The sequence below is a fragment of the Myotis nattereri genome (genome assembly GCF_964212035.1).
Source record: "Myotis nattereri genome assembly, chromosome: 6".
NCBI lineage: Eukaryota > Metazoa > Chordata > Mammalia > Chiroptera > Vespertilionidae > Myotis > Myotis nattereri.
Genome location: NC_138081.1, coordinates 11,571,768 through 11,595,826, shown reverse-complemented (window position 1 = coordinate 11,595,826; position 24,059 = coordinate 11,571,768). Strand labels below are relative to the sequence as shown.

At 44.9% G+C, this 24,059-nt stretch overlaps 1 protein-coding gene across 1 annotated transcript in view; it reads right to left on the bottom strand.

Moving 5' to 3' along the window:
• The window catches only part of DNAH8 (dynein axonemal heavy chain 8), a 273,951-nt gene that overhangs the window by 101,728 nt on the left and 148,164 nt on the right, over positions 1-24,059 (bottom strand). The window contains exons 52-59 of the mRNA XM_081093926.1: positions 23,273-23,510; positions 21,177-21,319; positions 20,610-20,744; positions 20,033-20,155; positions 12,744-12,957; positions 9,657-9,766; positions 5,287-5,450; positions 717-909 (exon numbers count right to left, since the gene is read on the bottom strand). Coding sequence (XP_080950052.1) covers positions 717-909; positions 5,287-5,450; positions 9,657-9,766; positions 12,744-12,957; positions 20,033-20,155; positions 20,610-20,744; positions 21,177-21,319; positions 23,273-23,510 — 1,320 coding nt within the window. The remainder of the gene's footprint in view (positions 1-716; positions 910-5,286; positions 5,451-9,656; positions 9,767-12,743; positions 12,958-20,032; positions 20,156-20,609; positions 20,745-21,176; positions 21,320-23,272; positions 23,511-24,059) is intronic.

Genomic DNA, 24,059 nt, shown 5'->3' with positions numbered 1-24,059 from the left:
ACCTCTGGTATAGAGGATAGTTCCTGAGTTTTATATTTATATCATACTTGGTCATCTTACTGAACTCTTAGCACTTAAAAGGGATTTTAAATTCTCTTGGTTTATATGAAGAGATAATCGTATCATCTGCAAGTAAATGGTATTTTGGGGTTTTTTTCCCATCTGGTAATTACATCTATTTTCTTTTTGCCATTTTGTTGCAGTGCCTAGAACTTTCAAACTAATTCTATATATATAAAAGCCTAAGTGACCGTTACAACTGGTCAACCAAACACTCAACACAGGAGCTGCCCCCTGGTGGTCAGTGTGCTCCCACAGACAACCTCCCTGGGCCGACCAACCTCCCGCAGTCCCTCCCCCAGGCCGGCTGGCCGGCCTCGACTGACCCCTATCGGGACTGGGTGAGACTGCCCCAATCAGCCCAATTGCCAGCCAGGCCGAGGGACCCCACCCATGCACAAATCTGTGCACCAGGCCTCTAGTATTAAATAATAGTGATAAGATCAAGCATCCTTGTCTTGTACCTAGCTTTCATGGGATCGCTGCTAAATTTAATTGAAAGAAATATTTTACACTTTGTGTATGATGACATGACTCACAACTGATAACTAATGTAGAAGTTACAGTGACTCCATGGCAAGGCTCCAATATAGGGAGAAATTTCTAGTTAAGTGAGTGATCCTCAAAAAATTCTCTTTAAAGGTGAAAATAAATACCAGTTCATAGATTTTGGGCACTTCAAATATACTGTCTTCAGGTTCATCACCAGTCGGTTCAGGCATCTCACGGAGAAAATCTACAAAGTATGGCTCAGGATGAATATACGATATCACCTCCGAGTTGATATTTTCTTCAATTGCACGAACAATATGTGCATTGAACCACTGCTCGTCCTCAGGCACTACAAATCTGCAAGAAGAGTCCAAGAGTAAAAATGGAAAACGTGAAGGCATCTTTCCTCACTGAGCGTGGTTTCGACCCCTCTCCACCTCCTCTGGCCCCATCCCGCACCTTCGTCACATCAGAAAAGGGAAACCCTCTGTTCTGCCTTCTGATAAGAAGGACCTAACCCATCTCACAGAGTTACAACTTTCACAGTGTTACTTACAGAAAATACTGACGAGGAGAGTCCCTCCTTGACCAAACTTAGGCTCCTCTGAATACTCTTCCCTCGGCTTTGGTACTTCCATGCCCTTCTCTGCATCACCCGATTTTAGCACAAATCTTGTTAAGTACATTTAGCCAGAATCCTCCACCCCCAATATCTGATCACCCTCGTGTGTGACCAAATTCCACATTCTCCTTCACCCCCCTGGGGTAACATGTGATCGCCTGGCCTGCAAGAATCCTCCTTAGGTCCAGGTCCGTTTAGCCAGAATTCCCCTATACCTGAGGTTTCCTCTTGCTGATTTTCCACCTGCCGACCTCCCGCACCCTGTTCCTTGCCTATAAACTCCCACTTTTTCCTTTTTGGGTTTGGAGTTGAGCCTCTGCCCACTATTGTAACGCCCCTCTGGCAGCAGTCCCTCTACTATCACCACAGTCGCTTTAACCAGTGTCATGAGTAATTGTTTTGTTTAACAATACAGGTGCGTCAACTGGGTGAGGTCAAAGGTCCCTAAAACTTGCAATAAGAGTGCAGAAGTGACAGTCAGTGTGGGTGTGCATCCTCTTTCTGGGTTTGTGGGCACACAGTGCATGAAGGTCCTTTTCAGACTTACGGTATCAGGGGGAAGAGAGGAGGATGGGGACTGACACTGGACAAATGTCACCTGTGTGTGAGGCACTGGTGGCCTTTGCAACTTGGTAAGACTGACGTTATCCTCCACGTTTCACAGAGGGGGACACAGGCTCAGAATGAGGACTGAGTTTATGTACCAGATTTTACCCCAAAACTACACAGAGCTCCAATTTTTTAGAAAATGTAAGTAACTAAAATTTGCCTCTGAATGTTACCAACTCTCTTATAATGTGGTGATTTAAAAAGATGTCCTGTTGAATGTGGCACAGCAGTCTTTTTAAGGAGACCAGCAGGTGGGAAACGGCATCGATGCTTCAGAAGCCCCAGAGAAAACTAAGACACTATTCCTTACTCTACTGATTCACTACTCCTTACTCCACTGGTTCACTACTCCTTACTCCACTGACTCACTACTCCTCACTCCACTGACTCTCTACTCCTCACTCCACTGACTCTCTACTCCTCACTCCACTGACTCTCTACTCCTCACTCCACTGACTCACTACTCCTCACTCCACTGGTTCACTACTCCTTACTCCACTGGTTCACTACTCCTTACTCCACTGGTTCACTACTCCTTACTCCACTGGTTCACTACTCCTCGCTCCACTGACTCACTACTCCTCGCTCCACTGACTCTCTACTCCTCACTCCACTGACTCACTACTCCTTACTCCACTGACTCACTACTCCTTACTCCACTGGTTCACTACTCCTCACTCCACTGACTCACTACTCCTCACTCCACTGACTCACTACTCCTCACTCCACTGACTCTCTACTCCTCACTCCACTGACTCTCTACTCCTCACTCCACTGACTCACTACTCCTCACTCCACTGACTCTCTACTCCTCACTCCACTGACTCTCTACTCCTCACTCCACTGACTCTCTACTCCTCACTCCACTGACTCACTACTCCTTACTCCACTGGTTCACTACTCCTCGCTCCACTGACTCACTACTCCTCGCTCCACTGACTCTCTACTCCTCACTCCACTGACTCACTACTCCTTACTCCACTGACTCACTACTCCTTACTCCACTGGTTCACTACTCCTCACTCCACTGACTCACTACTCCTCACTCCACTGACTCACTACTCCTCACTCCACTGACTCTCTACTCCTCACTCCACTGACTCTCTACTCCTCACTCCACTGACTCACTACTCCTCACTCCACTGACTCTCTACTCCTCACTCCACTGACTCTCTACTCCTCACTCCACTGACTCTCTACTCCTCACTCCACTGACTCACTACTCCTCACTCCACTGACTCTCTACTCCTCACTCCACTGACTCACTACTCCTCACTCCACTGACTCACTACTCTTTACTCCACTGACTCACTACTCCTCACTCCACTGACTCTCTACTCCTCACTCCACTGACTCACTACTCCTCACTCCACTGACTCTCTACTCCTCACTCCACTGACTCACTACTCCTCACTCCACTGACTCACTATTCCTCACTCCACTGACTCTCTACTCCTCACTCCACTGACTCTCTACTCCTCACTCCACTGACTCACTACTCCTCACTCCACTGACTCTCTACTCCTCACTCCACTGACTCACTACTCCTCACTCCACTGACTCTCTACTCCTCACTCCACTGACTCACTACTCCTTACTCCACTGACTCACTACTCCTCACTCCACTGGTTCACTACTCCTCACTCCACTGACTCACTACTCCTCACTCCACTGACTCACTACTCCTCACTCCACTGACTCACTACTCCTTACTCCACTGACTCACTACTCCTCACTCCACTGACTCACTACTCCTCGCTCCACTGACTCACTACTCCTCACTCCACTGACTCACTACTCCTTACTCCACTGACTCACTACTCCTCACTCCACTGACTCTCTACTCCTTACTCCACTGACTCACTACTCCTTACTCCGCTGACACACTACTCATTACTCCACTGACTCACTACTCCTTACTCCACTGACTCTCTACTCCTTACTCCGCTGACACACTACTCATTACTCCACTGACTCACTACTCCTCACTCCACTGACTCACTACTCCTCACTCCACTGACTCTCTACTCCTCACTCCACTGACTCACTACTCCTTACTCCACTGACTCACTACTCCTCACTCCACTGACTCACTACTCCTCGCTCCACTGACTCACTACTCCTCACTCCACTGACTCACTACTCCTTACTCCACTGACTCACTACTCCTCACTCCACTGACTCTCTACTCCTTACTCCACTGACTCACTACTCCTTACTCCGCTGACACACTACTCATTACTCCACTGACTCACTACTCCTTACTCCACTGACTCTCTACTCCTTACTCCGCTGACACACTACTCATTACTCCACTGACTCACTACTCCTCACTCCACTGACTCACTACTCCTTACTCCACTGACTCACTACTCCTCACTCCACTGACTCACTACTCCTCACTCCACTGACTCACTACTCCTTACTCCACTGACTCACTACTCCTCACTCCACTGACTCACTACTCCTCACTCCACTGACTCACTACTCCTTACTCCACTGACTCACTACTCCTCACTCCACTGACTCACTACTCCTCACTCCACTGACTCACTACTCCTCACTCCACTGACTCTCTACTCCTTACTCCACTGACTCACTACTCCTTACTCCGCTGACACACTACTCATTACTCCACTGACTCACTACTCCTTACTCCACTGACTCTCTACTCCTTACTCCGCTGACACACTACTCATTACTCCACTGACTCACTACTCCTCACTCCACTGACTCACTACTCCTTACTCCACTGACTCACTACTCCTTACTCCACTGACTCACTACTCCTTACTCCACTGGTTCACTACTCCTTACTCCACTGGTTAACTACTCCTTACTCTACTGGTTCACTACTCCTTACCCCGCTGACACACTACTCATTACTCCACTGACTCACTACTCCTTACTCCACTCATTCACTACTCCTTACTCCACTGGTTCACTACTCCTTACTCCACTCATTCACTACTCCTTACTCCACTGGTTCACTACCCCTTACTCCACTCATTCACTACTCCTTATTCCACTGACTCACTACTTCTTACTCCACTGACTCAATACATCTTATTCCACTGATTCACTACTCCTTACTCTATTTATTCACCACTCCTTGCTCTACTGACTCAGTACTCCTTATTCTACTGATTTGAGCAGACAATGCAGGAGTTAATCTATTGTATACACTTTTATTGTTGCTGTTAATCCTCACCAGAGGATATTTTCCCATTGATTTTTAGAGAGTGGAAGGGAGAAGGAGAGACACCAAGAGAGAAACATCAATGTGAGAAAGACACATGGATTGGTTGCCTCCCACATGCGCCCGACCTTGTCTGGAGACCAGGGCTGGGGATCAAGTCTGCAAGTGAGGTGAGAGCCCTTGACCGGAATCAAATTCGGACCCTGCAGTCCACAGGTCGACACTCTATCCAGTGAGCCAAACCGTGAGGGTGACTGTACAAACTCTGGCATCGAACATTGAACCCAGGCACTGTGATACACACCTGTCTGCAATGACTCTGTTGCACTCGTGTTTGAAAAGGGACAGGAGAACAGAGATCGAATTACACTCCTCAGCTCTTATGTTTAACATCCCTTGCCAAATTCTGGAAAGATCTCGAAGATTGAAAATGTAATGAAATTTAGAAGGAGTTGGCAGCATCTTCATCTAGAGATAAAAAACAAAGAGTGATACTCATTCACTTTTCTGATAAACTAAAAGTAAAAGTGTTTTTAGAACTATTTTATTTCACAAGCCCTATTTTAAATTAAATAGGCTGAGCATTAAACCAACGTTAATATTTTCATTAGCATTGATGGAGAGAACACATAAACCACCATAGAATGTAAAAGAGTATAAGCCCTTGAATGGGAGGGATTCAAGCATGACATACGGGACACAGATTCCAGCCCGTTCTACCACCACTAGCTGGCTTTGAACAAGTCACTTCCCCTGACTTCTTAAAAACGATGTGAGTTGTCAGAATAAGCATTCCTGGTCATTATTACCTCATTAGTGTTATTCGGAAATAGGTCCTAACAAAACACGGTGTGAGCTGGTCACCAGGTTCACTTCTCAAGTCAACAATGATTATGTTCTATAGACTGTCTGATCAGGGGCCTTCATGAGCTTGTATTTCCACATGTACATCTGTATGTTGAAATCTAAGTTCCACAAAGGGGACCCAGGCTCAGTCCACAGGCTCTCATATGTCTGCACACCTGGAATAAATCGGCAGACATATAGTCTGATGTGCAGCTGTTAGTACTAGGTGGTGTTCCGGGTTTTGTTTGTTTGTTTGAACACTAATTTACTTATTAGTCCTACCAACTTGTAGAATCTAAACAGGCACAGCTGTAACCATGACCAGGTGGGGATAAACTTGAGGTGTAGCAGGTGTGGGGGGCACTGCTGGCCATGAGGAGAGTGTATTGGTATCATCAGCATCGCTTTCCAAAGCGAAGCTATAATTCTGGAGAAACAAGCGCAGGCTTTCCACAGGATGCGTTCAGGAGCACACGTTCCCTTCCGCTCCCTCGTGGAATGAGCCCTCTCTTTGTTGAACTAGTCCCCCCGTTGAGTTTGGAGAACGATTTTCACAGGCTAATTCACAGTGGAAGTAAAAACAGCAGGTAGCAAAGGAGAGAGAATGAAGAGAAGTGTTCTTTCCCTCTTTGCTCAGTTCCATGCCAAGCGGAAATGTAAACCACACACTTATGTTACAGATATGCGAAAATAAAGGGACAAGGCCATAGGCATGCTGCTTTTCCTTCTTTGCTGGAAAAGACAGCCACCAGCAACTGGAGTGGCCATTAAAGGGAATTAGGTAAGTGCCTTCCTTCCCTTCTGCTGCTCATTTATGAACTTGCTTCTTTCCTTCTCTTCTGATGCCTCCCTTTAATTTTTTGTTAACCCTGCTTCTTTTCGGACCTGCTTCTGCTTTAGAGCTACGTTAAGTTCTATGAAGGTGAAGCAATGCACAGCGACTGGATTAAAAGCGTGTTTTGTGAAGACGGGGGATTTGAAAAAATATAGATAAAGAAAGCTATTTATCTGGGGGTGGGCAGAGGAAGAAGACTTACTTATTTTTCAGTGACAATGTTTGAGCACCTCCCACTGCCCTGAGAAGACACCCAGTAAACAAGACCGCTAGGTCTGCTGCCCTCAGGGAGCTCTCCATCTAGTGGGAAGCCAACAATACGTAGGAAATAAGCATATTGATAGACAAACAATAATGATATAAATCGTGGTTAGAACAAATGGAGTCCTGAGACAGAGACTGCCCGAGATGAGGCCCCGGACAGGCACTTTGGAGGACATGAAAGTCAGAAGGATGAGAAGCAGTCACATGAAGTGTCCTGGCTCCGAGGTGGAGAAAGGCGTCATGGCTGGAGCAGAAGGTGGGAGGGAGACAGGTGAGCAAGGCCAGCTCCGGGCGAGGGCACAGCCCCAGCCAGGCGGTGGCTTTCGCTGTGAATGTGACTGGGAACCTACTAGTGCTTTTGAGGGGGAGGAAGGCTCTCTGGGTTACTTTCTGTAAAAGCGTCTCAGGACTGTGGCAGGACAGACTCAAGGAGGGCAAGCAAGGAGGCTGGCTAGGAAGGTGCTGCGTGGTCCGGTCCGGGCAGGTGACGGAAGCCCCCATCAGGGCTCACAGCGAGGTGGCTCTCAGCTCTCAGCGCGGGGCACATTGTGAAAGCAGGTCCTGAGACTTGCAGCTGGAATCAGGGGATGGGACAAGTGGAGGGTGGGCCAGTTTTCAGCCCGGGGAGCAGGACGGTTGTTGCTGGTAACTGAGATGCATAAGGCTGGGAAGGGGCACATTTAAGGACAATCAGGAGTTCTGTTCGGACATGCTAACTTTGAGATGGTTGTTCGATAGCGAAATGGTGACGTCTACTAAGCAGTTAGACATAGGTCTGGAGCCGAGCAGCGAGGCTGGGATGCAGGTCCCGAGGTTGACGCCATCAGCACAGAGAGGTGTTCCGAGCCCCAAGGCCAGATGAGATTCGGGGCAAAGACTGAGACAGAGCCCTAGGCAGTTGGCCTCAGTGGATGGAGCGTCGGCCTGTGGACTGAAGGGTCCTGGGTTCAATTCTGGTCAAGGGCACATGCCCAGGTTGCGGGCTAGATCCCGTGCAGGAGGCAGCCAATCAATGATTCTCTCTCATCATTGATGTTTCTATCTCTCTCTCCCTCTTCCTTCCTCTCTGAAATCAATTAAATATATATATATATATGACTGGGACAGGAACCACGTCCGGCATCCAGATCGAGTGCGCCCAATACTTGGAGGGGGTGGAGAAGGGGCTTAGGAAAGGTAGCCAATGACAGAGGAAGCAAACCGAGTGGATGAGCCCCCTCTGAAGCCGAGCGAAGAAAGTGCTTAGGGACCATTTATGTCAAATGCTGCTGAAAGTCAAGTAAGAGGAAGAAGACATCAGCCTTTAGCTATGGCAACACCGAGTTCCTGGGTGACCCTGATGAGAGCAGTGGAAGTGAAAGCTCGTGCACAGTGGGTTAACGAGGCAACGAAAGGTGGGAAGTGGAGCCACTAAACCAGTGATGGCGAACCTTTTGAGCTCAGCGTGTCAGCATTTTGAAAAACCCTAACTTAACTCTGGTGCCGTGTCACATATAGAAATTTTTTGATATTTGCAACCATAGTAAAACAAAGACTTATGTTTTTGATATTTCTTTTATATATTTAAATGCCATTTAACAAAGAAAAATCAACCAAAAAAATGAGTTCCCGTGTCACCTCTGACACGCGTGTCATAGTTTGTCATCACTGCACTAAACGGTCAGATAACAAGAGGAGCTTCGACAGAAAGATACCAGGAAGACCAAAGCTTTTCATAAAAATGTGTCTAAAGGCACATTAAATTGAGCAATAGCCCCACTGGAAAACAGATAGGTCTTAGCACTGAAAATTCTCAGACACTCAGACCGTGACATTCATGTAGGAGTTTCTTTACGAGAGGCAGAACAGCACGTGCAAAGGCCCTGTGCTGACGGGGGCGGGGCGGGGGTGGGGGGGTTGGCTGTGTGCAGGAGCATTTCATGAGACACACCCACTTCCTGAGGATTCTGTCTCTGGAATCCCTGAGCCCGCCCCAGAATCGGAGAGGCTGGCCCTCGGGGTCCCCAGGACGTAGCTTCCGCACAGATGTGTGTAAATGGCCTAAAGAATGGATAGTGAACTATGACAACTAAGTCTCATCTCTGCCATTTTCTGGCAAACATATCAACTTTGTTTTTATCGCAGACCTACACTTAATTGCTTTTTCATAAGTCTGCCTAAGCCATCTGGTGACAGGCACAGGTCTGCTGAGCTTTACGTAGGTCCCTGACTTGTGTATTGAAATCTAGCCTATTTTTAAGTACATTTCCATCCATTTACTAACTCATGCTCCACCTCTGAGGAACACACCAGTTTTGGTTAGCTAAGAATATCTGGAAACCCAAGTATTCACTCAGTCAGTAAATATCTGGGTCTGACATAGTTTGAGAGGAGTCGGGGGTGGGGAGTGGGGGAGTGGGGGGATGTCTGGGGGGGTGGGAGACAGACATACAGAGAGTTACAAATCAAAGTAACAAGTGGAAAAGCAGTGTTTTCATTTCAGCAAAATTCTACTTTCTCTTGGGAGTCATAGCTGGTTCATAGCACTGCCTCATACATATGGAAAACATCATTCCATCAGCACATGCGCTGCCTGGGAGGAAAAGGCGTCCTAAATCTCTTTGAGCACCTAGTTTGTCTTGCACAAAACGGCATTACCACATGTAATGTGATAACTTCGCGGGCCACGCGTGAGAACTGGGCTGGATCACAATTGACGTGTTTTTATTATTGACCACAGACAACAGTACCTTAGTCCACTGCCACAGCACTCTGCCCGCGGAAACTAGATTTGAAATCGTCTCACATATTTCAGGTTTGAACTTTCTACAGGGATCGAAGTATCCGCAGCCAATAATTCCTGAAAAAAAAAACCACACACACACACACACACAAGATTAAAGGTGCAAGCTCATTAAAAGGTTATAAGGTGCATGTTTATCCCTGAGAATAAATCATTACAAGACGGACGAAGCGGTGTTAAGAATTTCTCAGCAAAGTCAGCAGTGGGCCTGGGAAGCTTAGCAGGCTGTGCTGAGCATTTTATATGGACTCGCTCATTTCACCCTCCCAACATCCTCTGAGAAAGAATCTGAGGCAGACATTATTATTCTTCCCATGTTAATATGGGTTCAGGACTGGCCCACAGTCACACGGCCTGTGGGTGAATCCGAGATTTGAACCCATGTAGCCTGGCTCGGAGCCTGTAGGACAGCACTCATCCTGGGTCCTGGGGCGCAGGAAGCTGGCAAAGGACTTAGAAACCACTCCCTCATCCTGCGGGGGAACAGCCCAGGCCCAGGCAGGTAAAGCAGTTGCTCACGGTCAGCGGAGAGGTTGTTGAAAGACATGGACTTGGCACCCGCATCTCCGGACCTGCGGTCAGCCAACGCCCGGGCCTGGGCTGGTCCTCTCGCGGCTCCCGGAACACACCCACACAGACAGTGCGACATAGCCGCCCTCGGGAAGGGTACGTTGTAGGGTTAGAATGTTTGGGGTTCAGACTGCAAAACCGGGGTGCTCTCTTCCCCCCAGGGAGACGGCACACCGCGTGACGTGCTCGGTGCTGAGCAGGGTGTTTTCAGGGGAATATGAGTGTGAATCGCTGTTGGGAGATTCAGAGCAGGTGATGAGGGGGTGGGGGTGGGGTGGAGCTAAAGAAGCTGGGCTTCGTTCACACAGCTCGAAGGAGAGCAGCCTGGAGGAAACATGGAACTGTCCTCCAAAGTCATGGCCGCTGGTGCCAGAGGCCGGAAGGCCCTTTGCTTCCTGAAATCCTCTGGTTCTGGGTCTCCAGCTTCCGGTGGGACACGCGTTCTGTGGGGAGCATGGGGTCTGGAATCCAAAGTCAGGATTAGCACCATGCTCCTCCCCTGCACAGGCCACACAGCCCTGATTGGGCAGTTATTTCTCTTTTCTGAGCCTCAATTTCTGGCTTGTTTCCACATGTAACTTTCAATAGTAATCACATTGAAGAGCATATCAAATAGTGTGGCAAATGCTCACATACAGACCACTAAGCCGAGAGACACCACAGGGCCTGGGACACGGGAAGCCCGTGTGTCCATCCCTCCCCCTCCCTCCCTTCTCCCCGAGGTAGCCACCACTCCGACTTGGTGAGAACCATAACTAGCTTTTCTTTATGGCTTTGCCATGTATTTTTTCTGAACTTTAACTTTTTTTAACCCTAATTTTTGAAACTTAATTTCATAGAATCATGTATTCCTTGGTGACTTGCTTATTTCACTCAACATGCTACTTCTGAGCTTTATCCATGTTGACCCATGTAGCTGTGTGTGCTCATATTTGCTGCTGTGTGGCATTACCCTGTGTACCTATGCGGCAAGTTATTTATCCGATTTTATCGTCAATAAATACGGGGGTTACTTCCAGGCTTTTGCTATCATGAACATTGTTCCGGGGCACAGATGCAAAATCAATTACAGGTGGATGGAGGACTTAAACATGGGAGGCAAAGCTATGCAATGCTTGGGAAGAAATACAGGAGACCGTCTGCATGGCCTCTGCGGGGGCAAAGAACTTCCCAAGTGAGACTCAGAGAGCACACACCATAAAGGAAAACAATGATGAACTCTTATACAGCCGGAAGTGGACCTGCTGGGGGTGTGGCCATGGGCTGCTTCTCCAGAACCAACGGCTAATCCCTCCCCACAGGGCTGGCGGCAAACTGCACGCTGGCCAGCTGGGGACGAGAGGCCCAGGTGCTTCGCGTTCTCACCAATGCCTGATTTTGTCAGAATTTTTCATTTTTACAAGTCTAGCCGTATGATGTGGCATTTCCTTGGTGCTCTACATTTGCACCTTCCTGAATATTCATGCTTATCGCCTTTACACTTGTTTACTTGCTACTTGGTTACCTGTTCTTAAAGTACTGGTTTTTTATTGCCCATTTTAATATTGGGTGGCTTGCTTTTCTCTTAATGATTCACACGATTTCTTTAAATATTCAGAATACTAACTTTTTTTGTTTTGTTATATGGGTTGAAATTTTTTTTCTTCCACTTTCTTGTTTTTCTACTCTATTAATGCTGATTTTTAGAGGAACCACAGTTCTTAACCTAGGCAAGTTTGTCATCCTTTTCCCGTATGGCTTATGCTTTCCGCGTCTCATTTAAACAGTTCTTTCCTACACAGAGGTCATTTGGATATTTTCCTTTATTTTCTTCCAAATGTTTTATAAGCTTTGATGTCCATATTTAGATCTTTAATCTATCTGTATTGATTTCATGTTTGGTGTGAAGTAGGGGTCCAATTTCAGTGATTTTCCCATGAGAATTAGTAAATATCCCAGAACCACCCATTGAAAATGCCTTTCCCTTCTGATCTACAGTACCTGCCATGTCAAATAATTAATGTCCACATATTCATGAGTCTGTTTCTCTTGTATGTCTTCACAAACATAATTTTTGATGGTATAGTTTAATGTGAACCTAAATTTGGCACTAAAAATTTCTTTTTTATTAACATAGCAAACTGCTACATTTGACTTTGGTATATTATATTGTTAACCTATGATCAATGTGCAGTCACTCCGCCCAAATTCCTCTTATTAATCATGCCAAGAAAACCAAAGCACAAAGATTTGCTTATCTCTAAGCCAACCTTTAACAAGGCTATTTCTAAATATTCCTGAGTCTTAACAGGGGCTATAAACATTCTTCTTAGTATTTACTCCCCTCTTTTCTGGTACTTAGCTCTCTATTTCACATACTTAATCCCCACTTCACACAGAGCCTTTTATCTCTTAAAGAAGGTTTTGCATGGTCTATGTCCATTATGTATGCAATTAAAAAATTAAACACCAAGAAGAGTCATACCAAAAATTTTGTCTATTGAAGCATTGGAAGGCAATGTGCAATTAAACACAGTAAATTGTCTTTTTAAACGCTGTGGAATGTCATTTCGACCCCCTCCAGGGTGGATCATTGCTGCTATGAGCTGTACATCAACAATAGTAGTGAAGTCTCCAGGCTTATCCAAGCTGTACATGCCTTCCATTTCCATCATTTGTCGCACAATCTCATTAGTTATCTGAAATGTTATACACACTATTTTAGTAACATCTCACAATCACGGTCCTCCACAGCTCCTATAAAATTAGTACAGATGAGATTAAAAGAAAATATTCAACTCTTATCAATGAAGTGTTTGTAAATGCTAATGATCACCTTCAAGGTTACTCGGTTTAACCCATCACCCATGAAATCTAAACCATAAGTTAAACGTGTCTGGTGCAAGTCCAATCTGCCCCTCATCACATTGATAAAACTCATTTCCAAATACACTTAGATGAATTATGGAATATCTGGCACAATTGCAGTGGTGCTCAAGTTGCAAGTTTTACTATACGTATCTTTCACACTCAAAATTCAACACTTCAAAATACTTACATCAGGATGTGGGATGGTTTTACTCCTGAGCTTGCAAAATTTTATCACTGAATGTTTGGGTTTGGGTTTTGCATCCCCGCCTTACCTTTCCTGCAGCCTCTAACATTGCTACAACTCCCTCCTCACTAAAAAATGTTCCCGCTCTTGGTTTCAGGGGCTCAGGTCTTTCCAGGTTCATCTAATGACTTGGGTAGCATCCCAAGCACCATTTGCCACCACCAGTCCCTCACATGTAACAGTTCCATAGGGCTCCATCCTCCTCTTCTCTTCCCACTGTTCAGAGGATGCCATATCAACTCTATACCCTGGAGAATCTCAACTCTGGAACCCCACCTTCAGGTTCGTTCCTAAACTCCACACCTCTATGTCCAAATTCCTACTGGGCATCTCACAATCTGGGCACACAAGCACCTCAAATATAGCAGTCTTTCCTTTAACAAACATTTAACGAATGATTTCTGTGTGTCTGGTAGCACAGACAGACGTCCCTGTCATTCTAGTAGTGGGAGAGAAAAAATATATATAATAGTGTATTATAAGTCTTTTTGGAAAAAATGAAGCAGAGAAAGGAAATAGGCAGTGCTCAGAGGTATAACTGAATATGGGGAGTAGGGGAGGCTCCGGCTCTCAAAACATATAAGGAAAGACTTAAAGGACATGAGAAAGGAAACCACTTAAACATCTAGGGGAAGAGCATTGCAGGCAGAGTAAACAGTAAATGAGGTGCTGAGCGAACATCATATCCAGTGTGTACAAGGCTCAACAAATGTGGCTGGAGCAGAGTCACGGGGAGGGGAGGTCAAACGGGATAGGGCCTTTGCGTCCCTGTAAGGCCCGCATTTGGCACGCATATTCTATGCGTCTCATGGAGGATTTTGAGCAGAGGATTGTGTCCTGATATGGCTCACGTTTTAACTGATTTGAGAAGAGATTGAGAGGGGCAAAGGAAATGGAAGCACTGAGGAGACATCTGTAATGGTCAAGAAGAGAGAGAATAGTTTGCACAGATATTGGCGATGGAATGGATAAATCTTGGGTATAGTTTGAAGATAGAGCCAACATGATTCCCTGAAAGATTGAATGGTGTTGCTATTTTTGGAGATGGAGAGCACTGTTGGAAGAGCAGGTTTAGGGAGTAACAGGAATTTGGCTTTGGAGAGGACATGGTAAGTTTGAGATCCAACTAGACATTCCTAATTGGATAAATGAGCCTGAAATGCAGGGACTCTTCAGTTTATTGATGACATCTAAATATGCTTCCACTCTCCTCACCTTATAGCAGTGATGGCGAACCTTTTGAGCTCGGCGTGTCAGCATTTTGAAAAACCCTAACTTAACTCTGGTGCCTGTCACATGTAGAAATTTTTTTATATTTGCAACCATAGTAAAACAAAGACTTATATTTTTGATATTTTATACATTTAAATGCCATTTAACAAAGAAAAATCAACCAAAAAAATGAGTTCGCGTGTCACCTCTGACACGTGTGTCATAGGTTCGCCATCACTGCCTTATAGGAACTGCTGAGAGGTCTATGGGCCTTGGAACCCAACTGAACGGGAGAGAAAAGGGGAAAGGAAAGGGGGAAAAGCCTTCCCTGGCCTGAGGATGACACCTGCATAGATTCGCACATTGGGTAGACCTGGCCTATGTGGGCCAGAGATTTTCAACTGTTAACTGTGCTTTGATCCTTGAGGAAGCTCTTAAGGACCCGGCAGAAGAAAGCTAAAAACCTGTCTGGATGCGGGCACATCCATCCTAGGCTTCAGATAATTTTCAAAGGCGATGACCTAGCTAGCAGCCAAAGATACATACAGAAAACAAGACAGTTTGAACCTGAGCAAACACTATTAAAACCACAGAAAGCAGAAACAGAGCCACATAGACTCCCTATGCTGGAATTAACAAACACAGAAATTAAAACAACTGTGCTAAACATGTTTAAAGAAATAAACAACACATTTTAAAATATATGCAATGAGTAGGAAATTATTAAAAATGACAGTATTTTTTTGAAAGAAAAGAGAATCAAATAACTAAAATTAAAACTCAAAAAATAATTTGACAGTAGATTGGACAAAGTTGAGAAGAAAATTAGGGAAGTGGAAAGCAGAGAGGGGAATTATCTAGACATAAGTATTACAAGGATGGGGTGTATAGAAGAGAATTACAGAAGCATAGAGGGCATAGAAAAAAGACTAATATACATCTGGAGTTTGAGAAAAGAGGAAAGAGAGTAAGGCAGAAGCAATATTTGAAGAGATAAAGACAAAAATTTTCTAGAACTGATGAAAGACACCAAACCACAGATTCACAAGTCACAGTGAATCCCAAGTAAATAAATGCAAGTAAATCTACACCAAGGAACATCATTTAGAAAAGAAAAAATATAGTAAAGTAAGGTAAAGAGAAGCCTTAAAAGCGAACAGTGAGAGAAGGCAGACTGACAACAGAGTGCGATGCTGAAGTGGTAGTTGACTTCTCAGCAGCAACAGGAAAGCAGAGGACAGAAAGGATAGATTCAGCAAGATGAAGAAATAACTGCCCGCCTCGATTTCTACATCCAGCAGCAATTCTTTCAAATAAAGGAGATGAAATAAAGACATTTACCAACAAAAACTAAGAATTCGTCATGAAAAGACCTTCTCTGAAGGAAGTTCTAAAAGCAGAAGGAACATAATACCAGAAGGAAGGCCCAAGATGCAAGAATAAGTAAAGAGCAAAAAAGTGTTAAATATGTGGGTAATGAAAATGAAGACTAAATCTATAAAGTAGTACAAATAATGCCTCATGGAAATTTTTAAAAAAAGAGAGATATAGACCTAAAATACAAGCCAATGATAAAATGCTAAGTCAGGAGAAAAATAAAGAAAATTGAAGTGTTCAAAAGTCATTGGGCATACAAAATGGAAGCTAACGGGTTAGTTATCTTTATTTTTTTTATTATCTGTGTATGCAGATATATTGTCTATGGTAACCACTAGAACACAGAAATTAAGTACAGCCTATCCTATATAATAAAAGCTTAATATGCTAAGCGTCTGGTTGTCTGGTCATCTGTTCAACCAATCAGAATGTAATATGCTAATGATACTCTAAGGCCACTCAACCACTCTCTATGATGTGCACTGACCACCAGGGCGCAGAGTCAACCAGTCGACCAGTCGCTATTACATGCACTGACCACCAGGGGGCAGACATTCTGATCAGTAGGTTAGCTTGCTGCTGGGGTCCAGCCAATTAGAACTGAGCAAGATGGGTCGGACGTGCTCTGGAGCCCTCCCGCAGTCCCTCCCTGGCTAGCCAACGTCCTGCATCCCTCCCCGGCCCTGATCGTGCACAGGTGGGGTCCCTTGGCCTGGCCTGTGCCCTCTCGCAATCCGGGATCCCTCAGGGAATGTTGGAGAGCCAGTTTTGGTCCAACAGCTGAACAACTGGTCACTATGACATGCACTGACCACCAGGGGGCAGACGCTCAACACAGGGGCTGCCCTCTGGTGTCAGTGCGTTCCCACAGGGGGAGCGCCACTCAGCCAGAAGCCAGGCTCATGGCCAGTGAGCACAGTGGTGGTGGCAGGACCCTCTCCCGCCTCCACGGCAGCATTAAGGATGTCCGACTGTGGCTTAGGCCCGCTCCCCCTGGGGAATGAATTTTGTGCACCGGGCCTCTAGTAGATAATAAACAAAAGGGAAAAATCAATTTCCTCAGAGAAATAGGAAGAAAACTGCAACCCATCTACGCTCAGCTGAGAGTGAGGAAATGGAGGAGTTAGAGATCTGGGAAAAAGAAAAAAGTATGAAATAGTCATCCCCCAGAGCAGGAGCTAAAAGAAAATATAGCACAGGCATAGACAGGATAAAGGTATAAAACATGAGACATGCAGTATGATTGTTGGGCAGCATTAAGAGCTCAGATGAAAAAGGGGGCATATGTCATGCTTTCAACAATAAAGATTTCTTTAAAAAGAACTCAGCCATGATCATGATTTTATTTTATTAACTAGAGGCCCAATGCACGAATTCGTGCACAGGTGGGGTCCAGCTGGCTAGGCCCCAATCAGGGTGGATCAGGGCCTGGCCTGTCTGGAGGAGGAGACAGTAGGAGGTTGGCCAGCCAGCCTAGCCCTGATTGGGGCCAATCAGGGCTGGGATGGCTGGGGGGAGGGGCCAAGGGCAATTTGCCAGAGGGCCCCGCCCCCAATTGGGGTGGGGAGGTTGATTGGGGGCAGGGCCGGCTGTAGGGAGGGGCTGTGGGTGGTGGGCCAGTCGGCCCTGCCCCCAAATGGGGTGGGGGAGCCAATCGGTATTAGTGGCTGGGGGAGGGGCTGTGGGAGGTTGGTCGGTCAGCCCCACCCCCTGATTGGGTGGTTCACTGGCCACAGTGGGGGTCATAGTGACTGGTCGTTCTGGTCATTATGGAGTTCCAGTTGCTGGCTTTTTATATATATGTACTAGAGGCCCGGTGCACAAAATCTGTGCATAGGTAGGGCCCCTAGGCCTGGCCGGCGATCAGGGCCTTCTGGCTGCCGGTCGGGGCCTTCCTTCCCCAGCTGCTGGCTGCTGAATGGGGCCTTCCTTCATCCTGTGCCACCCCTGGTGGTCAGCACATGTCATAGCAAGTGATCAAGCTCCCAGTCTCTCAGTCGAACTCCCAAGGGGACACTTTGCATATTAGCGTTTTATATATATAGATACAGTAGATATTTTTTAATATGTTTTTATTTCAGAGAAGAAGGGAGAGGGAAAGAGAGATAGAAACATCAATGATGAGAGAGAATCATTGATTGGCGGCCTCCTGCACTCCCCCCACCCCCTACTGGGGATCAAGATGGCAACCTGGGCATGCACTCTGACCAGAAATCAAACCCTAACCTCCTGGTTCATGGGTCAACACTCAACCACTGAGCCATGACAGCCGGGTTGTGATCATGATTTTAAAATGAAACCAGGTGTGGTTTTCTCCAGTCAAGTTTAGCTGCATAGATACAGTTGGAAAGAGAGCAAACTAAGTTTTAACAGGGCTTTAAGGTGGTTAAGGCAGAGGGTGTATGTTACAGTGATTACAATGATGGGTCGTAGAACTTCAGCTGGGAAAAGAAGCGAGGGAATTAGAGGAAATGGGGGACAGTTTACTGATGGTAGGAAAAATGGATGGTAGCTCCATTGGAGTCAGGAGAGGGACCAAGCCGCAGAGTGGACGTGGTGATCAGAGAATAAAACGCTTGCAACTGAGATAATGAGGGAGTTGCGCTGATGACAAGGTGTAGAGCATGGCCGCAGGAAGGAGTCATTCAGACAGGGTGGGAGGCATGCTCTGTGGGGAGGCCAGGTCAGGGAACGAAGAGGCCAAGATCATGGATGTCGGTGCTGGCATCACCAAGAGTTAAGAGAGCAGGCTGCATAATTTGCAGGGCCCAGGGCAAAATGAAAATGCAAGGCTCCTTATTCAAAAGACTCCTTATTAAGAATTTTGAGATGGTGACAACAGAGCATTAAACCATGTGCAGGACCCTTTGAAGTGCGAGTCCCTGTGGACGGCACGGCTGGCACACCCTTGCGGCTGGGCCCTCGTGACAGGGACAGTACTGGGGCGCGTGACAGAGGTCGGGAACTGAGCCCTGCAGGGAGAGAGGGCTGATAGCCTGCCAGGTTTTCAGGGGGAGGGCAATGAGAAGCAAGGAGAACATCCCCTCACCTCCAGGCCTGGGTTCAGCTTGAGAAGCCTGCAGGGAAAGCGGCGCCTGGGTTCCCATCTAAGCAAGAGGTGAAGGGCAAGTTCAGAGAAGTCACATTTACAGTGAATTCTGTGATGAACTGTGGCTTCCCGGGACCCACAGGAAGGCATGGGGAGGTGGGAGATGAGGTCAGAGAGGGCAGGGCTGTCTGGGCATTATTCTCAGGGTGAGCACAGACCTGAGCACAGACACCCCAGTGGTGTCCTCTGGGGTGAACCGTAGGGGGTGGGATGGGATGGGTCCAGGCCACTCCAGGTGGAGGCTGCTGATAAGGCAGTGCATGGAGGTAGGAGAGAGGTGTTGGGGTCCCACAAGGAACATGCAGAATTCTAGCAGCATCAATAAGCTTCTCTAACAGGGAATGACTCTGGGATTGGCAGGTGATCATGACTAGGACAGTGGTGTGGGGCACAGTTATAAAAAAACAAGTGGTTTTTAAGTCAAGAACTCCTTTGGAGCATGTGCAGAGTAAGGCTAAACCCTGGGGAATGGGAGAGGAGCCAGAACATGAAATCAAGCAGCCAGAGAGACAGGAGGGCGTGTTGCTGAAAACCGCAGGGCAATTTCAAGAAAGGGGAATGTCAACTCTAACCGAGAAAAATCAAAAAAGACTAAGAATTATTACTAGGCTTAGTAAGATGAAGACGATGGACATTTTTATATATAACTAAAAATACTGATTCAATACCACCTATAGGAGATATATATGTATATGTGTGTGTGTGTGTGTGTGTATATATATATATATATACACATATATATATATATATATTTATATACTTCATGCTCACCTGAGCATATGTTTTTATTGATTTTAGAAAGAGAGGAATGGAGAGAGAAAGAGAGAGAGAGAGAAACATCAATCATTGCCTCCTTTATGTGCCCTGACAGGATCAAATATGCAACCTTTTTGGTGTGCGGGATGATGCTCCAACCAACTGAGCCACCGGTCAGCGCCTATAGGAGCTATTTTAGTCATACCTGGTCTCCCCATTCATTAATGACGGGCATATTAATATCGTCAATAAATACGGTCATTTTTCTGCCTCCTGGTGGCCCATATGTGCTTCCCATTCGCTTATCCACATAGCTTTCAATTGTTCTCTAGAAAAGAGGAAATTGTTTGTCTCATGCATTAGATCTCAAGCTACATTTTTAAAAATAATGAGCATATTTTCCAGAGTCGAATACTATTTAATATGTATAAATATCATTATTAAAACATATATTATGAATTTTAAAAATAAGTTATTAGAATGTTAATTATGAATTTATTTTAAAAGAGATATACTCAAAAGTCCAGCTTCAGCCTCAATATTAGGCTATTAATCCAAATTTTAGGCTAGTAATCAATATCAGATTATGAATCCAAATATGCTATTTGGATTTGTCTTTAATCTCAGCCTTAGGGAGGCTAAATAGCTGAATGCCAACATGCAACATCATTTTTAATATATATATATATATATCAATGTTTTAGATGCATATACATTATATCATAGCCACAACTTAAAATATGTATTTAATGTTTATTAATTCAGCAAATGAGGAGTTTTACCTGAAACATTATTGGTTCTGTGGCAGATGAAAAGTTTAGACTTTTGGATAACTGTACTTCAGGATCATATTTTTTCAAATAGGCCTTAATCATTACAGTTTTTGCAGTTCCCTGCTCTCCTGTGAGCAAAACAGCCTGAAATCATAGGATAATCATGTTAAAAGGTGTTTATAACATGTTTAGTTTTACATATCTTATGGTTCAGGTGGCCATGCATTCATTCTATAAATTACTACAACTCATTTTTTAGAATTACATTTACACAAAAATATATCCTATTTGAGTTAAAGATTTGAATGTAAAATGTGCACTGTGAAAGTGCTGGAAGGAAATATGGGTGGATATTCACGGGACCACGGGGTATGGGAGGTCTTTCCTCAATGAGCGGGGCCACAGTGCGGAGGAGATTGAGTTGAGTATCCTGGGACCTGGGCTTCATTTCCCGAACATGTTTCTCTCACTGCCTCCAGCCCGTTGTGCTGGAATTTAATTTTTCCATCTGTGGTGTGTGGGAAAGGATGTGCTTCTTACATGGTTTGCAATCACCTACGAAACTATCCAACTTACTTTATTTTGTTTTGCAATGGTGTCTATCAAGAAATTTGTTCTAATATTGTCAACATTTGGAACCAAAATTGATGAATACTCTGGAATACTGTCAGTCGGATAAAAATATGGCTGAAGTTTCTTATTCCAGTGCTCCCAATCACCTATACAGGAAGTAAAAATTCATCTTCATAAAACTGCATTCTTCGAAAGTAATCAGAATACAAAAATGCAAGCGATATAAATAATCAACAGAATCATAAAAACATTTAAAACACTTTCCTAAAACATGTTAACATATGTGCTTATCTAACTTCTTCTCTAATATCTAAGCAAATGTTTGCTTATGTAATATACTGTATGTGACATTCGGTAAATTTGTTTTGCTTTCTTACAAAGGTTTTCAATTGCTAAATTATTCATCCAGAGGGATTGGGCCTGAAATGCAATACAAATCAGCTGGACGTGAAACCAATGAGGTATGTAGTACCTAGTAGGAAAGCCACACCCACTGAAAGGATGGGAAAGACCACAGAAAGGATAACTATAGAACTGATATCACTTCTCCCTTAACGATCTGGTAGAATTCACCAATGAGGTGATCTGGAGTTTTCTTTGCAAAAAGAATTTTTAAGTAGATATAGGAACATTTAGGGTATCTATTTTCGTCTTGATGATGCTTGGTAGTTTTTTTATCTTTCAAGGAATTTGTCCCTTTCATCTACACTATCAAATGCATTTTCATAACGTTGCTTCTAATATTCATTTCTTATTTTTGTTAATGTCTGTAGGATCTGTAGTGATCACGAGTTCCCTCTTTCATTCTGGACAACAGTGAGTTATGTCTTTTCTTTCTCCCCTGATATCTCTAATGAGAGATTTATCAATGTTATTGATCTTTTCAAAGAACATCTTTGGTTGGGCTCTGGATTCTAAGAGAATTCGTACCTAGATTTAAGGATGCATTTAATTTTAGTTTGCATTTTGAATTAGACTTTCTTTTTATCATCCCAAATCTAATCACCTGCTGTAAAATTATTGGTCATTCTGGATAAAGATGGCCAGCTGGAAAAAATTCATGTACCTCAGTCTCTTTTTAAAGGTCCTTTAAAATATAAGCTTTCACTTAATCTCCATTTTCAAATGATTCTCCTACCCTCAAATGTGCCTGGTGTCCCCCAAGTCCAGGCAACCCTGTGTTTTACACTTCCCAACCAATAATTCTTCAATCCTTGACCAGTGTGGGGTCGGTGCAGCTGTCTAGCAGTGTGGCTTTGGAAAGAGGACCTGGAGCCGTGTTTCTTAAGCAGACTGACAAGCAGCCTTCCTGTTCTTACCTCCCCCTTTGCCTCAGGGTCCAATGCCTGAGCCCTGGGAAGGTTCTGTGACATATACCACATGGCTGCGAAACTCTTCCCACTGCTGGTGTAGGGCTGACTTTTGCCCCTGTGCTCAATCAACTGCCACTTACCTTTCTGCTTTCTCGCTTTCAATATGAAGTTATTGCAGTCTACTCTACTGTTCTTTAGAGTTTATGCATTAAAAAATACCTTTGCTATTTCAGAGTTTTAGGAAGAATCAGAGGCAAATGCAGTTTTTAGGAAGCATGATTTTTCTTCTCTGAGACTTAGAAGCACTGGGAGTTAGGCTCTGGATAGAGGTACCAAGCTCAAGGGCATTTCTTTTACAGACAGGTGAGCTGGCTCCTGTTTGGTGGGCCCGTCTGTTTGGTTCACTCTCTACTTACTCTGACATTTCCAACAGGGAAGCTGTGGGATCGATCTGATCCCGCATCGTGAATAACCTGTGTTCCCTACACTGCTGCCTTTTCCTTGTCAATCATTTGAAAGGAGGTGATGTACGAGGTATTGCCAACTTGTTTCTGCCAGATGTCCCATAGGCCACTCCAAAAGAAGTCAGTCGTCGCCATACCTGTTCCCAGCGTGGCCAACATGCGAAATTATACCGTTCTTTGCATCTGTGACCTTTCAAAATGTTTTAGCAATGATGTCACTCGTAACTGGTTTAATGTTTCCCCATGGAGAGTTCATGGAAGTTTACATTTTCCCCATCTTTAGAAATGTCATTTCATTTCAGGGAGAAGTCGCTATGCTTACCGTAATCAGTAACATAAAACTCGTACATGGTATAATTTGTGCCTTTAGGGATTTCTGGTAACAATAACTTGCTTTTGTGGCTTCTCATAAAGGTTTCAAGCTTATCTCTGCTCTCCAATTCCAGAAGAGCTCCTAAGCTCCACATGAGGCCAAACACAAATAATTTATGAAGATGGTCGACACTCGAAATTCCACCTTCTTCCTTGGAAGGAATCAAGCCTTCCAGAAGAGTGAGAGACTGAAAATATTTAAAATACAATAAAATAAATTTTTATATTTAAAACCTTAAATAAAAAACTTTAAACGATACTAAATTTAGAAGAAGGGAAAGAGCAAACAAATGTGTGTCCACATATCGCTTGGTCACCGTCCAACAGCCGCCAGCATGTAGAGGGAGCGCGGTCCTGCTTTGGACAGACCGCGGGGTCTAGCGGGAAGGATGCTAAGCCGGGGACCGGAAGGTGTGGTGGCTACTCCCAGCTCACAGCACTGACCTGAGGTCCCATTTCCTGACCTGAAACGCAGAAAGCCTACACTAGCTGTTTTCTAGTTTCTGGTTCTAAAGCAGCGGTTCTCAACCTGTGGGTCGCGACCCCTTTGGCGGTCAAACGACCCTTTCACAGGGGTCGCCTAAGACCACCCTGCATATCAGATATTTACATTATGATTCATAAAGTAGCAACATTACAGTGATGAAGTAGCAACGCAAATAATTTTATGGTTGGGTCACAACATGAGGAACTGTATTTAAAGGGCCAGACGGTTGAGAACCCACTGTTCTAAAGTT